This window comes from Lagopus muta, chromosome Z, assembly GCF_023343835.1.
Source record: "Lagopus muta isolate bLagMut1 chromosome Z, bLagMut1 primary, whole genome shotgun sequence".
Lineage (NCBI taxonomy): Eukaryota > Metazoa > Chordata > Aves > Galliformes > Phasianidae > Lagopus > Lagopus muta.
In genome coordinates, this window is record NC_064472.1 from 26,463,063 (window position 1) to 26,481,515 (window position 18,453).

Consider the following 18,453-nt stretch of genomic DNA (forward strand, 5'->3'; position numbering starts at 1 on the left):
GAGGGAAATACTTTGATGCAAATTCTGTAAAGCATTTCGTTTTGTATCTCCTGATATCTTAATTAAGAAACTGAATTGACAGAAGATGAAAATTGTGTGAGTAAAATGGTTTTGAGGATTATTCTGCTGGTCTGAAAGTTCTGAATGGGCAGTGGGGAGTCTAACACAGTGATGTTTATAAATAAGTCTCTCAGGAATCCAGTCTGAGCTTTGAACTCTGCAACACTTTTACTGACATTCTGTAAACAAACATAGAATCACTGCAGTGGTGTTTCTAGGTGATAGAAAGGCACATGGGCTGGTGGGCGGGCAGTGCAGAGCACAGAATTCCAATGCAGAAAAGCTTGTTAGATGTTCAGTCACATGCAAAGAGCCATTTTAACGTTCACCAGAAGTGAAAAATGGAGAATTCTGTCCTTTCTCAGCATTGCTGCTGCAGAAGAGCAGGTTGTATAATGGTGGTTCCTGCTGGAAGTGTATGGCCAACGACTGATGTGTGATGGGAAGGAGAATTTCTCTTGTGCCTGAACTTGGTGACGTGGCTGTAGGACTTTTGAGATTCCTTGCTGGCCAGTCCACTCCATTATCAGGAACATCACTGAGCTAAATAAGCTGGAGGCTGAGAGAGGGTGAGGGTGGTGTCCTTTTTGCTTGCCCTCTGGGTTTCTCTTATAGTTATGGGCAAATACATTGCTGTGGTCTAAACCAGCACACTTGTGCTGAAGCTTGGAAGGCTTCGTGGTGGAGACACAGGAAGATGCAACAATTTACTTTGCCCTTCAGTGACCCTCTCCCTTAAGATTTAATGAATTTCCACTATGACTGGTCTGAACTGGTTGTGCCTTTGAAAGTTCAAGTTAGAGCTTTCTTTTCTTTTCACTAGACAGGTTTTGACTTTATCAACAAAATGGTACCTTGTAAAAACATGGTGTGTTAGGGCACAAGCAAGACAATGAAGAAAACTTGTAAGTCTGGAAACTCCTGAATTGTCTTGAAATGTGCTGTCTCTACAGCATCAGTTTTATTCTGCAGTGCTTCTTCCTGGCTAATGCTGTTTTGGGGAGATGCACCATCCCCATGAACCCTGTGGAGGTGGAACTGGAAAAGCTGAACCCCAGGCAGTGCTTGCTTGTGTCACGACTCCAGAGTCATCCTTAGGAGCAGAAAACAAGTAATATTTGTTCTTCAGAAGTGAAAATGGGTATTGTTCTGGCAGTGGAATAAACCTTGAGAAGCAGGAGAGCCCAGCCATTGACGTTAGTGCGGATAAGGCCAGGGCTGCAGACAGAGCTCCATTATGCCTTGCTGCTGATAAGGCCTGCAGAGCAGTTACACAGAACTGCTGCAGGCAATGGGCAGGCCATGGCCCACTGCTGAGTCTGGGGTGGTGGGAGGGGGCTGGAAGGGTAGGTGCCCTGATAAGGAGAGAGAGGAGGCACTGGGGTCTGTCCCTGTGTGGGAAAGGGCAAGGAGCCTGGGATGGGTGCAGGGTTGTTGCACTGCCAGTCTTTAATTTACTTTTAATATGCATTTGATCTTTAAGGAGAATAATGTATCTGTCCTGGTTGGGCCATGTTCTTGGGTATGGGCTGAGATGTTTTGGCTGTGGTTAGTCTGGCTAGCCAGGAGACAAAGCTGCCTTTAGTACATTTGTCTGATACAACTGGTAACAGATTTTTTTTCTCTCTCCCTCTGGTAGAAGTTGTTCAGAGTGCAGCTGAGCATCCATGCTTCTTTGGGTGAGTGATACCCAGGAAGAAGGAACAAGAAAGGCTAATTTGACTTCTGAGATCAAAACAAGGCTGTAGTTGTTGGCAGTTAGGGAAGTGAGGGAAAAAGCACTCTTTTTTGAGTGATTTGTGACTGCAAACATGGAAGAACTGCAAGTTTTGTTTTCTCTAAGTGAATGAATGGGGTACAGCCCCGTATGACTCCAGAGCTTGTCTCTGTGGCAGTGGGTCCAGAGCAGTCCTCCACGCTGCTGTGTGACCTGCTCTGTGCATGCAGAACACCATGTCTTCCTTGTGCCACTGCTCCGGTCTGCAGGGCCCCATTGTTGGAGAGCTATGCCTGGAAGCTGCAGGGAAGAGTTATCTCTTCACAGCAGAGGATCAGCAAGCCATCTCTTAGGGTATACATTCAGGAATGTTTTTGGAAACCCCCATGCCTCCTTTTCTGCTGTACTTTTAGGGAGAAGTCTTAATCAGAATGGTGCACCTTATACTAAAATAATTTATACCATGCAGCTTTAGGCTAAAGTGCGTATGCAGCCCTTGAAGTTTACTGATTGTTACCACAGTGGCATAAAAGATTATCCTGTATTTAAGAAATTTATTCTGTCATACAATTCAAAAGCTTTCAAATAATTTTCACTGGAATTACCTAAGGGATAATTTCTTGAATATCCCTTTCAGATTGGCATGTGTCTTGAGAACATTCAGTCACCTAAAAGAGATGATGAGGGATAAAGGCAGTCAGTTTGTCTTTTCTCGTTTCTCTCCAAGGGTCAGATCTCACCTTCCTAACAGAGCAGAGTGACATGGTGTGTTGATCAACTGAGACTTATCAGCAGAAGCAAATAATGCTGCCATGCGAGACAGCATCTGGTCCTTAGCTGGGAACTTTGAGGAAAGGGGAGAAGAATACCTGGATCTTTCTGTACCCACCTCTAGATCTGATATTACTCCAAATCTGTCTGTAACACCCAGGGCTTCATGCTGCATTGACAGAAGCTGTGTGTTGGGAAGAGAACATGTTTAAGGCCTCCCTCTCTGTTTGCTGAACTGTCAGCAATTGGGCTTCTGTGTGAAGGAACAGTGGAGGAGAAGTTTTGATGGTATCATAGGAAAGGGTATGAGACCACAACAGGGAAGCCAAGAGTTTCTCTGGAGGCCAATGTTCAGGGTTAGCCGTTTGTTGCTGTTACTTCCTCAAATTCACACAGAGAGAATCTGGCCTTTTGCTTTTCCTTTCCTTCTCTTCCTAGAGAGGTTTCCTTTTCCCCCTTCTCTTTTCCTTTTAGTTGCAAGGTGGGGAGGGGGAGAGAGTAGAGAAGGTATCTTTGTAATATTTTGTATGGTATCAGTGTGCAGGGTATATACAATAAATCATGCATTACATGCTGAGACAATTTACAGCCAGCTTTCGTAGGTGCTGTGACAAGTGCTCAAAAGGTCAAAAAAGCTTCCTTAACAAATTTGATAAGATAATGCAGTCAGCTGTAACAGCATAAAGTCCTGGGGGCCATAGACCAGAATAGAAGAAATAATTATGCATGGTAATGGGTAATTACAGATAATGGCCTTTTTTGGGGGTGGCAGAAAATACACAGCCCCTCAGCCTTGCCTGGAATGAACATTGTGTAGCACATTAACTTTATAGCAAGCTAAAAGTTCAGCACTGGAACCAGAGATTATCTGCAACTTCTAATGGAAGGAAAAGAGAAATGCTCCTCTCAACCATCTTGTGAATTTGTTTCCTGGAGGATGTCTCTGCAGAAACTAGGTAGCGATGCCAACTTTCTTTCACATCTGAAAGAGCTCTGTCATGATTGTCTGGTGGGAGAAACATACTGTTCCAGTGTTTCTGATTATTAAGTTAGGGAGTGATTTCACAGCAGCCTTATTCAAGGCTACTGTCCGAAATCAAAGCCAGCTCTGAATTGAATTAAGGCATTGCAAGACTTAATATTGCTACGCCAGCTAGTAGAGTGTAAGGGTGCTTTGTGTGCTGAGCAAGGGGAAATAGTTGGGTGCAAATCCGAAATTTGTTGAGGTATGAAGGCAAGTGTTTCCTGGCTGAACAATGGATTTTTGGAATTTTAACAGCATAGCTGTCTTTGGTAGCAGAGGCTGACTGTGCAGATAGATGCAGACACTGCTGTGATGAATACAGTCACTCTGAATTGAAAACTACAGCAAATGTAAAGTACCAAAAGCTGGAACCCTCCTCACTGGAAACTCATTGTGCTTTCCTGTTCCTCAAATAAATGTGCTACTTGAATTTCTTTTGCATTTCTTTTGCATTTTCAGCAACATACCTTTGTAAGCGTAGTTTCTTTGCAAGTGGATAAATAAGAACTACTATCTCATATATGTATCAAAGAACTCATGTCAATTGATGCAGGCAGTGAAATTCTCTTATCATACTGTATGCAGAATCTCCCTAATGAAATACATGACCAAAGGTAGACTAATCAGCAATTGCAGCCACATCAGTGAGTTAAACTGTGCTACTGCATGCTCCCAGGCTTTGAAACTGTACTGTATGTGCTATCCTGATTTTTAAAATAGTTACCATCTTGCTTCTGTCTGTGCCTTGTACTATGCTACGAATTCCTAAATGTGGTCCAGTAGCCATGCCCTATATGCAATGCAATGCTGCTAGCCTTCTCTAGAGGCTAAGAAAGTTAAATAGTACGGACCTGCTGTGCATTTGATCTCAGCATCAATAACTCACCCAAGCATATGTAAATTACCTATAACAGGGTATTGCACAATGTACAACTGGTCCATATGAGGATGAGTGTGAATTCAGTGTTTGCATTTCTTGGTTTGTAGGTTTAAAAACATGTTTGTGTATTTGAGATAGAGATATTAAAATTTCCTGAAAACTTCCTATCATCTCTTCTCTGTCATCTCAAAAAGTAAAAAGGGAAAGAATTATCATTTACAGGCTTCTGTGCTGATTTTGTCATGCATATTTGCAGTTTGTGTAAATTGCCATATTTTTTTGAAGTAGATGGTCTGAGACTGGCTTGCATTACCTGAGGACTGGACCACTGTTTTTCACCATGCTCTGCTAAGTGAAGGTGGTAGCCTGTCTCAGGTTATTGAACATATAAGATCCTTATCTGTGACTGACCCTGAGAACTCACCTTCCTTAAAAGACAATCCTAGCCATCCTGAAATGAATTACTGGTTAACTACTACTAATATGCCATAGAACTGGAGAGTCGCCTACAACACTGCAAGATCAATAGCAGTATTTACCATGCATCATATTGATCTTCTATGAAGGAGTGGGTCGTATTTCATACTGCGTACATAGTGCAAAAAAAGTAGCATCGGTTCTCTACATGAATTAAGATGTAGAGAAGAGGAAAAGAGCTTGGAAATGTAAAGGCACAACTGCATGAAGGGATACCATTATCTCATTGCCACAGTACTTCTTATACAAGGAGGGCTTCAGACATCCCTGTGCTGTAGGCTTAGTGTCCCAAAGGCAAAGTGAGAATTCTAACAACTTTGGCTTTGTTTTTTACTTGCCAGTTTCTGCTCCTCCTTACATGAGCTCAGCCCCATAATTTTAGCCATGCCCTAGCTGCAGCTTGCAAAGTGGTAAAATTTGGGTCTGATGGCAGGTTTTTTTCTCCAGGTTGCTTCAGAGACCCGGAAGCCCTTCCTAGAGTTTTCTAAAGGAAGATGAAGGCCACCAAGACTAGTGTAAAGGCCTTGTTCTAAAAGAGCAACTAGAGGGGCAGAGTGGGAGTCTCTTGGCACAGCAGCAGTTCCCTTGTTGAGAGCTTAATTCCTGTCAAAAATTGCTCCCTTCAGAGCAATGAACCTCAGGGCTGCCCCTCACGTGCAGGTATTGTAATGCGGCAGGCTCTGAAGCAGGGGAGGACCTTCTCCTTGCAAGCGGAGCTATTCATCTGTGTTGAATTACATTTGAAAAAAAAAAGAGCTGAGAGCTGCCTTCTTGACCTTGGTATCCTCTCCTTGCAGGCAGGAAACACAGGCAAAGCCTAGCAGCCTCTTTTCAGTAGGACAAATTGCTTGAGCCTTGCGCAGTCAGAGGTGAGGCCACTGAGAAGGTTCTCCCAGGAGGTGGATGTCATGTCCAAAGCTGCCCACAAGCTAAAGACCAACCAAAGAGCCCCGTGCTGCACAAATTTAGTTACAGCCAGTGTTAGAAGGAGATCTGCTCTGATCTACAGATTGTGGCCATGTTGTGGATGTTGTAGCCCAGAGCAGTGCATTTTCCCCACCTGCTAGTTTGCAGACTGCAGCTGTGAAGAAGCAGCGTGGTGCAGCAAAAACTCTATTGGGTGTACAATAAAATTAAATCTTCTGGAGCAGGTCTCTAAATGTCTTTTTTATTGAAAGCATGGTTTGGTGATGCTCTTCAGCTGTTAATTCTGCTCCTGCTGGCTCTTAGCACTTCTTTGATGTACTGGCTGTTCCAACCTATGCTTTTTTCTGAGCTTGTATGGCTCAGAGAAATTCTTCAGGACTTGCAGAGCTTTATCCATTAGTAACAGAATTCTTCTGCTTAGCATGCTTACAGTTCTATATGTTCTATACACATTGTATATATAAAATATATGCATTAGTAGTAGGAAATAGAGATTATTCAGGCAGCCTGAAGGTGTAAAAGCATGGTGCTTTATTGCAGCAAGGCTCTCGACTGTGTGCTGGTAGTCATTGAAGAGCTGCAAATACTGGCAACTATGTTCAAGACTGTGAGTGCTTAGAGTACCCCTGGAGCGCTCTGAACTTGCCTGACATGTCTGTGTGGATGGCATAAATAGCATGTCTTGTATGAAATGTCTCTCTTCTTCCAGGTGAAGCATTGAATCTTTTCCTGATGCTGCCAAACAAAAGCAGAGACTTGTCATATGACATCAATGAAAAACTCATCTCTTAAGTTCAGAAAGAAAATGCAAATTGTGGCATGTGGCAGCTTTCTCTTGCTCCTTGGTGGATCTTGCCAGTCCATCTTCAGGATCATGATGTGGCTTGGGATTTAGGAAGAATAAATTCTGGTCGTCTTCGCAGCTCCATCACAGAAGTACTGAGATGGTGCTGTCTATCTCTTCACTTGAACTTTTTCTTTTTCCATAGCTTTTGCTTTCTCTTCTTGTTTGTTGGGAGCTCATGTCAGTGGTGTGGCTATAGCTCAGACTGGATGTGTGTCAGAAATGTTGTACAAGGACTGTGGATTCCATTGTTTCTGAGCTCTGAACCACTGGGGGCTGCTCCACAGCTAGGTAAAAAGAAAAATGAGTGACAGCAACTGAGCACTTACACACATCTGTAATTGTGGCCCCAACTACAGGTAGAAGATAGAAAGAGACAAAAGGCAAAAAGCATATTTTTCTCATACTTACCGCAGCAAAGGACTGCCACCCCTGCTTTTTTCTACAGGAAGCAACCGTAGCGCTACCATCCAGCTGAAGATCACAGAGACATCAAGGATGCTTTTATGATTTTTAGGATGATTAGAAGCAGATCTCTCTTCTATGAAATATTTTCAAAGGGCTTTCTTAAACATAGCAAACTCTTCTACATTCTCATTTTCTTCTGCATCTCAGGATAGTTCTCCTTGGTTGAGTTTAGGGAGCTCCTGTCTTCCTTTTATCTCTCATATTTGTAGTATTCCTAAGGAAAAGTATTATTCCTTCCAATGACGTATAACAGGTGGAAAGGCTTAGCAGAGATTTTTAGAAGAGATTGCATATATGTGAAACATTACATACAAACTTCAGGTGTGTCCATCTCATGTGAAGTTGGTATCCCAGCAGGAAAAATTTTATTTCTGTCTTCTAGTTTACAGCATGAAAAGCAGTAGAGTTGTACTGCAGTATTATTCAGGAGCTAACCCTGGGGAAAGGAGTCAGGCTGGTGCTCTGATTTATCAGGAAGAATTGCTGGCTTGCAGGTAACAGTGGTCTAAGTTCTGATTTTGTCAAAGATGCAGACAAAGTGGCCTTGAAGCAGAATGTCATCCATGTTAAAATTTCATTAAAATATGAAAGCACAAAAACAGTAAGAAGTCTTTAGTGGCGCTGCAGGCTCATCTGTGTGCAAATGTGAGAGGTACTCTGAAAGTAGCCAGATTGCTGGGTTCTTGCTCAGTTAGGGGCAGGTGGTGGAAAAATCAAATGCAGGATACTCTTTGCTAATAAACATGCATAGTTCATTGATTTCAGCAAAAAATCAGCAAGAGCTGAACATGGGATGGTATTACTCATGACTGCAGAGTTTTTGTTACAGCTGAAGAAGTGAAAAAAGTTGGATCATAAAACAACAGTAATTGATAAAACTATTCATTGGATCTAGTGTACAGCTTAATACACAGTACCATGGAAACTGTTATTCCAACTGTGAGAGGCTGGTAAATGCGCAATACTGTTTTTACAGGTAAGTAACTAAGGTACACAGATAAAAAGAGAAAGGAACAATATGAAACAAACAAGACCTGCCTGACATCTGTCTCTCAGGCATTTTATTTGGTTGCTGGCTGTTCTCCATGCTGCTGCATCTTCATACTGACAACCCTTGATATCTCATTGCCTTTCTTTAATCCACATCCTTTTTCTCTTCATCATAGAGTTGGACAAGGAAAAGCACGTACATAGGTTGCTCGATAAGTAATGCCTCCTATTTATTTGCATGGAAACTACAAAAGATACAAAGAGCATAATAATACTATTTGATAGAGCAAATTCCCAGCCACAAAGCACTATTTTTTGACATTGCCACCACCATTAGCTATTCATTTTTGCCAGTACAAGCAAGAACAAGAGTCTGCATGCTGTGTTCCTCAAAACCTGCACCAGTAGAATTGACCCACTGTCACTTTCACCACTGCTGAAATGCCACCCACCACCTCACTGTGCTCACATCCACTGATTGGTCTCCATAAAAGTTCAGCAACTGTCAGCGAGTGTCCTTAGGTGCCATTTTTTCCACATGGAGGAATTCAGTGGCATACCTTTGCTTCATACGCACTTGCATGTCAGACACCATTCTGTCAGACAGCCCCTCCACTGCCATCTGCCACACAGCAACAACATATAATGGAATATTGGTGGGAGAGTTCACCTTCTACTGCTGTACCACCAACATCTGCTTCTGTTGTAGTGAGCCAGCATCGTAACATAGGAGGCATTGCTTTCAGGGGAGCTCTCATAAATGTGCGTTTGCTATATGGTTAGAGATTCTAAGCTTGTAGCTGCTGTCTGTTCTATCTGGCTTGGATGGGCAGCTGATGGAGTGTGTCAGAACTGGGCTGCAAAGCAATACCATGAGAACTTTTTCATCCTTGAAAGTATCATAGGGCAGCAGTTGATATAGAAATGAAGAAAATGCGACTTGAGGCAGCCCCAAGGAGCTCCCCTTCCTTAGAGGATGCAGTGGAAATAGACCTTTGCTGAACAGGCTGCAGGAGTGTAGCTGGATGGCCTTCAGTCCAGAGGCACTGAAGAATGCAGGTAGCAAGTCGTGAGTAATTCCTCCTCTTCTTTTGCCAGTGGTGTGGGAGCTTGTTATGCTCTGTGAATTTGTAGGTAAACATTAGCTAAATTTGGGTATGGGGGCTCGCAAGGACTGAGGGCCTTGCTGCTCAGGGTTAGCATATGGGCTGCTGGGGCACCTTGGCTGATAGTGCTGTGCATTCCCTGCTGCAGTTTTGCTTAGCTTTATGGCTGTTCGCCAGTTCTAAGGACATGCTGATAAAATGTCTTCTTGCTTGCAGCATGCCAGGCAGAGAGGGATTAGTAAAGAAAGCATTTTGCATTAACAAGGGATTGACTTCCAAGCAATTCAGAGATGTGGCATGCAGTTATAATTCAAAAAGAATAGCAGGTTTCATCATTAGCTACTGTATATTGTCATCGGTCCAGCTTATGCTGCATAAGGACCCAGCATACTGTCTTAACCCTCAGTTGATTTTGCTTTGCAGCTTGTGCAATGTGTAGAAGTGTTGTTCTCAAGCTCTGAGTGAACATCAGCCCACTTGAGCCTTCACCAAATATGCAGCAGTGTTTCTCTTTCAGCTTCCATCTCTTCCTACGTGTTACCCTCTGTCCAGCCCTCGGGAGGAGCAGTGGTGTACAGTGGTGTATAGTCCACCAGAGGGTGGACTATATTGCTCTTCATGGAGCCTCCTGTTTCATAATTTTTTTTATTTTTTTTTTTCCAGAGGGACGGATGCTCATTCAGGACATCCCTTCCATCCCCAGCAGAGGGCACTTGGAGAGCACGTCTGATTTGGTTGTGGACTCCACCTACTACAGCAGTTTTTACCAGCCATCCCTGTATCCTTACTATAACAACCTGTACAACTACTCCCAGTACCAAATGGCAGTGGCAAGTGAGCCTTCCTCAAGTGAGACAGGGGGTACGTTTGTAGGGTCAGCCATGAAAAACAGCCTTCGAAGCCTCCCAGCAACATACATGTCAAGCCAGTCAGGAAAACAATGGCAGGTACGATGCTATGGAGGTGTTGTGTGGAGGAGTGAAGTGGATGATGATCTGATACTGACTTGTGTGTTTAGTTTAATGGCAGTGCAAAACAGAAACAAGATTATGGGATGGGATTGGGACCCTCTGTAAGAAAGTTAGCCAAAATAGATGGGTTTGATGAAGTACAATGTAAGGCTTAGACAGAACACTGCAGACACAGGTTAAAGGCACCCTGTTGATTTTGTCTTATATACACCATAGTAGATGATGGGCTGCTTTCAAAAAACAAAAAAAACAATTCCAGAATTACCCATCATTGCATCCCAGGAGCTTCAACTGTCATTTCTGAGAGGCTTTGCTCTTCAGCAACCTCTTTTTTAATCTGTCAGGTTTCACATCTGACACAGAACACTGAAGTAATTCATCCCATCAAGTTCAAGAGATCATGATATTCTGCAGCACTGGTGGCTGTCATTTGGATCTGGCATGAACTGTTGTTAATGGTGTATGCTGTCAGTGCCCTCTCTAAGGCTTGGGATTTCAGCTTTGATAGATCAAGTCACAGGCTGTATCTGATAGATTAGCACCAGAGCTTTTTATACCAGTTCAGAGTTCTTAGTGTATATAAGTTCATGTAAGGTCTCTCTCTCTAGAATTTGATAATTATAGCATCCCACTCAGTACTTGTATAAGACTGAGATAAAGATGAAATTACCAAAGCATGGGATTCTTGTCAGAGTAGTTGAAGTCATTCCTGTGACCATGAGTGCTTTGTTTGGCCTTGGGCTGCAATTAGGCATTTTCTGTCTCAAATTCAACTCGGGAAGCTTCATCCTCTGTGTATGTCCATGTCCCTTAACTGAGAGCAGGAAAAGGGAGACATCTCCTGCAGAAAGCAGGCACTGAAGAGGTACAGCTGGCATTCTGCGAGGGCTCTGCTGTAAAACCTCTCTACAAAGTAGAATGAAACATCTTGTTTCTGAAGGGAATAGTTGGTATTCCCCTTTGGTGACCAGAGTTGCTCTAGCAATTCAAAGGACATTTTAGCTTCCAATATTGAGAAGCTGGAGCTGAGACTAGGGTTTAATTACAATTACCAGGTCACATTACCCTAAGTCAGGCTTTCTCAGCATTGGACACCTTTAATTTCCTGAAAAGGAGGAATCTCCTGGGGCAGCAGCTGATAGGACCATGAATTTTGAGATCTTGACTTTACAGCAGACTGCATTTAATGTTATTTCATGTTCCTTTCCATTTAGTATTATTTCATGTCCTCTTCTCAACATGAATCCAGTTGTGTGGGGAGAAGACATATCTCCATTCCTTCAGCTGTGTTAGCCCACACTGTAAGAGCTTTCTTTTTTCAGTGCATTGATTGTCTTCACCACAGTGACCTTCACATCTTTTCAGTAAGATTAATCAGTAGCAGCCTCTGTAGTTGCTGAATTTGGTCACCAGACCAAGTGGAAAATGAGTCAAAGCAATAGGATTCTGTGGGTGGTGATGAGGCACGGTGGCAGTCCTTCTTTAGGTTTAATTCTGATTATGGTGTTCTGGCATTGACCCCGCACACTGGAACACAGTAATTCAGATAAGAAAGTTATTTCTCTGGAGCTTTTACATGATGTTATTGTAGGAAGAGCCTGGTGCTGATGTTTGAAGACACTGTTGCTACACAAATGAGGGGCTGTTTTGGTGTATTTCTGTGTGGTGAAAGTAAAGCTGTTGCAGGCTTAGTGCCTTGCTTCACAAATCTTCCAAGCAATAGAAGAGTGTGTGTTTTTGCTCGATTAGCAAAAACAAAAGTAAATGCTATGTACTGACACGCTAGACAGTGATCAGAACCCGTGAGGATGTGTTCTTATGTGTTAAGTGTAGGATTGAAGGTGGTGTCCTGTCAATTCTGTTGACTTAATCTGAAGATAAAGCATTTGTGTAAGTCTCGGCCTAGAGTCCTTCAACTTACTGTGAGTCTGCCTGTTTCTTGACACCCACCTAACGTTTGACACCTACCATTAGCTTTTAATGTGACTGTGATGCACTGTAGCAGGTTGCCTAGAAGGGTGGTTGGTGTCCCGTCCCTGGAGACTTTCAAGGTGAAGCTGGATCAGGCCCTGGGTAACCCCATCTGGCTGTGGTTGTCCCTGTTCATTGCAGGGAAGTTGGACTAAATGACCTAAAGAGGTCCCTTTCAATGCTACGGATTCTATCATTCTGTGATTCTGTGAACCTATGAATCAAAAATAACCTGTTTTCTGATTCTACAATTTTGTGACTGAGTATCATAGACATTTTATGCGAATAGCTGCATTTGTTCTTGAGGATACCCACTAAAGAAATAAATGCAATTGCCTACTTTCCGTGCATTTTACTCTCACCTTGCAAAATCTGTAGCTAACTTCCACTTGGGTCCCATTCCAGTTAGAGGCATGTGAAGGAGATGATACGGGAAAAATGTGATTGTTGTTGGAGACAACTGATTTTCTTCCACCAGCAGGCTCAAATCCTCACGTGCTTATTTCCAGCTTTCCAGCTTGCAGGAGAAATCATGTTTTACATGATTTATATAAATTTACTGTAATCTCATCCTTGATTTGAATTTGTTCTAGGGCAGTGTTATGGGATTCCTTACACTGTTGTGATAGCGAGTCTGTGCAGAGGGTCTAGAGGTAAGACTTAATGCCTGCAGCAGTAACATCTCCCCAGCTTCTAAATGGCCTGAAACCAGAACCCACGTCTGCTGCTCAGTAGCACTAGGTCTAGTTCAGGGTCAGTGTTCTGCCTCTTACATGGTATTTCCCAGAGGCTGATCTGCAAGAAAGATTGTCATTGCTGGGAGAGTTACGAATCACAGGATTTGCATAGCGTTATGCTAGCATAGCACTGCACAAATAATTATTAAAAGTTTTGCAGTGAGTGCTAGACTACTAATAGTTGATGACAGCGGGTGTGGCAGTGCTGAAATTGGAAACTCTGTGGGGTCCTAAATACATTTTGTTGTAAGAATGAGATCTCAGCTGCTAAATATGGTTAAACTAGCAAAGGAAGATCAGTGAGGGGTTTCAGGGAGTTTTAAAGCACAGTCTGTGAGAAGAAAGGAACTTGTTTACACTTTGAAGGGGCTTGCTGGCAGACTTACGCATGCTGCTTCTCTGTAGAGAAAACACATAGCTGTCTATATGAGCATTTTTCCTGGACTGCTTGTACTGATTGGTTTGTTTTGAGATAGAAAAGTTTTCTTAACCTGTTCCAGTTATGGGTCTGCTCGTGTGGTTGGTGGTGCTGACTGCTCTGGTTAGGGTTCTTGTTTTTTCCTCCTTTAACCAAATAGTAGCTGCGCAATGCCTGCCATGCAGTTTACTGGGCTGTAGTAGATGTGTGTGGGCTGCATGATGGAAGGGCTCAGGCAGTATGGACAAGACTCCCACCACGTGAGCTGGCAGATGCTCACTTGTCCTGGAATAGCTGCAGCTGCAAGGGGAATTGTGTACTTAAAATAATGTAACTTCTGGGTGCAGGCAGGCCTTGAGCAGCCTGGCTGTCTGCTGTCGTAGAATTTAAGGAGCAAGGGACAGAAGTCAGGGAGGAAACATGTGAGCGTGTGTGGGAAGGGATGGGGATTAATGCATCATTGAGCCTTGGGAAATAAACTGAATCACTGAATCTTTAATGTAGATTAATGTCAAATTTCATTAGTCTTTGTTCTTTGCAGAGAGGCTGGTGTACTTCCTTGGATTTGCAGAGATGTACATTTTTGAGATATTTCTGTGTGGGTTTTATTCATTTGTATATAATCACGCCGGAAGTTGTATCCAGTGTGATTTGTTAAACGTACGGAAGCTGTAACCCTTCAGTCAGGTTCTGCTGCTTCTCCCAGCTCTAGAGCAAGTGATTGGGTATGCTTGATGTTGCATCTTAAGCAAACACAGGCTTAAATGTGAAAGGAAGTACAGCAGATGTGGTTACTATGTGTCTCCTTTCCCTCTCCTTCTCTGTGGGCAACTGGACCCTGCCACGTGTCTCTAATTATTGTTCATTACCACAGGAATTTATGCGCATTCAGTCCAATTAAATTAAACAAGTTAAATGAGTTCCCTAACATGAGTATCACAAGTCAGTGTATTGATACGCAGTAGAAGCTGACGCTTTTGCACTCAGCTGCTGGGACTGTAACTGGAGAAAGCTGAGGTGGCTCCAGCCTGTTTTTTAACCACAGAAACACAACAAAAACCTGGATGGCAAAATCCTAATCTAACCAGATTTAAGTTCTCTAGGGTGGCAGTGACACTGGTGGCATGTGATCCACAATGTAAGGATAATTGTGACTCCTTGTGCATTGGTGTCCCCCTAAGAACTGTTGAAACCTTGCTAGTTCTAAAGATCTGTAAGGTGCTGAGTGTTCCCCCACACCTGGGACCAACGCAGGACTTTCTTGTGTTACCCTGGTAGTTACTCCTGTTGTTCCTACTTAGGGCAAGGCTTAAGGTTGGCCAAAAGGTTTTGGACAAATCTCAGAATTTAATATAGCTTGTTTAATGCTGAAGGTTTTTGTTTGGTTTTTTGATCTTTCTTTTTTTTTTTTTTTTTTTTTTTTTCTCTTTTTTTAATGCACTTTGTTTTCACTTCCAGAACCACTGTTCTTTAATTCTTTCTTTAAAACAGTTCAGAGGAAAACTATGAAAAACACATTGAGAGTCACACTGAGAAATTTGAATACATTTTCTAATATTATTACTATTTGGAAGTGAAATAATTCACATGGCTGAATTAAAGAACAGTTTTTAAGGATTTCTTAAGAAGACATGCAAAACTCTCTTTTGCTAAGTCCGAAGAAACATGTCTGTGGCAGGGCAACTAGCAATCTGAACTCCAGTGGTAGCTACTTCTCTTGTAAAGAGGATTGCTCTTTTTGGCTTCCACAACCTGTTTCTGGCTCAGTTTTTCCCTCCAGTAAGCCTGGCCTTCTTAAAGAACTCTGCAGAAAAGCTCCAGAAATACATGTGAAATGTGTAAATATGTTTTTTTGTGCATGTGTGCGTACATACACATTGCACAAGTCACTAGTCACAATCCTGGTTTTATGCATAAGCAGTGTATTATATACTGTATTCATAACATACCCTTCACAGTATAGATTTATGCTAAAAGTATCCTAATGTTTCTGACAGCTCATGTGTGACATGAATGTAATCCATATTTCTTGGAGGAGCTAATCTAAGCAGTTTGTTTTCCAATACTGCTGATAGGGCTATATCTCTAGATGTCACAGCAGTTGAGATTCTGATGGTAACATATTGTTTATGGGTCACTGCCTTTGTCTCAAAGAATAGGTTGGAACAGAAATAGCAAAGGTTAATTAGGTTTGTCTATCAAGGAGGGACAGATATAGATGTCTCTTGTATTTTCTATGCTAGAATCAAAGGAACTCGGGATAGAGTGTCGTAGTCTGTTTTTCCTCACACTGTAAAATGTGCTTAGTTGGTTTTATGAATGAAACAAAAACACCTTGAGCAGTCTGAGTACAGCCATGTTTGCAAGGGTCGGCTCATGGGCAGTAGCATTACAGGTGAGAAAACAGTGGCACTCTGCTTCGCAGCTTGGGAAATAGAGGCACAGAACTGTTGTCCTGCCCAAGGTCACACAGCCAGCAAGTGATGGAACAGAAGTCCTTAGCATCTGGCTTTCTGCTCCACTCCCCAGCAGCTGTCTTCTCACCTCGCAGTAAAAATTACCTTGTGAATCTGTTTACAAATAACTTGAAATAAATGCAACATGCGATTCTGTGCCCCACAAAATTGTCTTTAATTTTAAGACCAAGGAGGAGATTGTGCAAACTCTTAACAGAGTTCCTGTGGTGTTTCATTAATTTTTGTTTTTGTTCTAACTTAGCTGTTGATGAGTCATGGGTGATGCAGATGCCAGGAAGGCATGGGCCAACTTATTTTATAGAGCTCTCCCAACTCATAGTAGTAGACTGTGACCTCTTGTTGTTCTGAATACTTTGCGCTGTTTATCACCCAGGTTTAGCGTCTGTGACTTCATACTTTTTCATCTTGAGAATAATGCATGTAGTCAGGATCAGTTGAAGGTATTCATATCATACTAGGTGTATCACTGGCTTGCTTGCAAGGCGGTTGCAGCTGCCACAAATAAAGAATTTATTTCACAAATAAATAATTGGCCATAGGTTGATCTGTCTGGAATCAGTCATCTGGGAAGAGCAGGCCATTTTCTTGCTGCCCAGGGTGGGAGAAGGAGCAAGCCAACAGCTGTGCCTGCCTCACCTCTTCTCTTTCTGTTTACCACCATCTTTGCTTATTTCTTGTGGTTATTCCTCCACAAGGAATATGTTCAGAGGTTGTGCAGATGCTGCCAGGAATCTGGGAGGAGCACCCTGCTCTCTCTCCAGCTATTCAGCAGATTTTTTTTGCAGGGCTCTCTGGAATGTCCTGAACCAATGCAGGGGCATCCTGTTTGTGCACCTCAGGCTTCTGATACATGCTGTATCACTCCTGGACACTGCTGTAGAGCTGCACTGGCTGTATAGTTATGCTTCTAGTGGACAAATTGCTGCTTCTTGTTTCCCCATACTGATTCTGCAAGCAGACAGAGAAGGAATTTCCAATGTGCACATTCTTTTTATAAGCCCTCTATATTTGTTCATAGGTCATAAGTGTATCACTGCTGCTTGCATATGTCCATTAATAAGTTACTGAAAGTACACTGTGTTGTACTATTCAAGGGAACTTGTAAATGCTGATTGATCCAGGTGTGCTTCTCAGAGGACGTGTGCCTCCCCCTGAAGTCAGTGAGGTGAATCAGCTCTTCATCTTGTGGCTAGGGCAAGGCATGAGTGGTGTGGTGCTGGAGGGAAGTGCTATGTAGAGGAGGTAGGCAAGGTTTCCACCCACCAGGCTGCCCAGGGCCCCATCCAACCTGGCCTCAAACACCTCCGGGGATGAGGCAGGGACGGGCAATGTGTTCCAGTGCCCCACCACCCCCAGTGAAAAATTTCTTCCTAATCTCTATTCTAAATCTCCTCTCTTTTAGTTTAGCACCATTCCCTCTGACCCTATCACTGTCAGACTGTGTAAAATGTCAGTGTCCGTTCTTTTTAAGCTCCCTTCAAGTATTGGAGAGCTGCAATAAAGAGAAAGCTTGAGCATTCTCCAGGCTGAACAAGCCCAGCTCTGTCAGCCTGTCTTTATAGGAGAGCTACTCCAGCCCTCTGATCATCTTTGTGAGTTTCTTCTGAACCCAGTCCAGCAGCTCTGTGTCATTCTTGTGCCACCGACCTGGATGCAGTTCTACAGGTTGTGCCTCATGAGGGCAGAGATGAGGGAGAGAGAATAGTAGTGCTGTGAGATCAGGCACCGTGGGCAGCCATGGGTGTAACTACCAGGCTTGTCAGAGGAGAGGAGGGAGTGGGAGGACATGAAGTTGCTTGATGAAAGGTGTCTGCTTGGAAGGCAGAGTGTGCAGAATTTGTGTTATGCCCTTTCACATCCAGAAGCACCCCTTGTTATTGTGGAGAGTAGCTGATGGTAGGATGGATCAGAGTGGTTCATGGGACCATCCAAGCCTTTGCCTGTTTTGACCTCATGGGAGGCAGTGATGAAGTCAGCAGGAGATGCCAGAGGGCAAGGCATCTCCTTCTGTCATCCATGCATGACCTGGAACTGAAACCCTGGTGTTTTCCCAGGAAATGACCTGTGGAGCAGCACCCATCACAGCACCCAGCTCCAGCCCTTGGAAAGCTGCACTGGCCTGAATTAAAAACAACCCACATAGTTGCTGGCCTCCTCTGGTTCTTTTTTAACTCTTTCTGGCTGTAGCACTCAAAAAATTGCAAAGACTCTGCAGAGCTGCGGGAGTTAATATGGATCAAGTGCCCCTTCTCACTGGGTAATCATCTCCTAAACCCCTTTTTAATGCAGCACTAAGGTCAAGAATTTTTATGACTGGTTGTTTTTTTATTGTTACTGTAGAATAGGATTGCTAAGCACTATAAAAAGGAAACCTTATGGTTCAGATTTACTGTGGTGTGTATTCTAAACAGTTTAATAAAACAAAACCAAAAGCTTTTAGATTTTCTTCAGTGGTTAATACACAAGCATATTCTTTGCAGAGCCAAGCTTCTGACTGTCGGTCGGCCTGTGGTTCATAGACTTGGTGTGGGTAATAAGATTATAAAACATGTCTCTTGCTAGCCAGCTACCACACACTAATAATAATAGTAGTAATAATTCATTGAATCCAGAGA

General features: G+C 43.0%; 1 protein-coding gene across 2 annotated transcripts in view; it reads left to right on the forward strand.

Annotated features, from left to right (window-relative positions):
* Positions 1-18,453, forward strand: part of DMRT1 (doublesex and mab-3 related transcription factor 1) — a 54,162-nt gene that overhangs the window by 10,379 nt on the left and 25,330 nt on the right. For both annotated transcript variants that reach the window (XM_048931457.1, XM_048931456.1), the window contains exon 3: positions 9,928-10,211. In XM_048931457.1, coding sequence (XP_048787414.1) covers positions 9,928-10,211 — 284 coding nt within the window. The remainder of the gene's footprint in view (positions 1-9,927; positions 10,212-18,453) is intronic.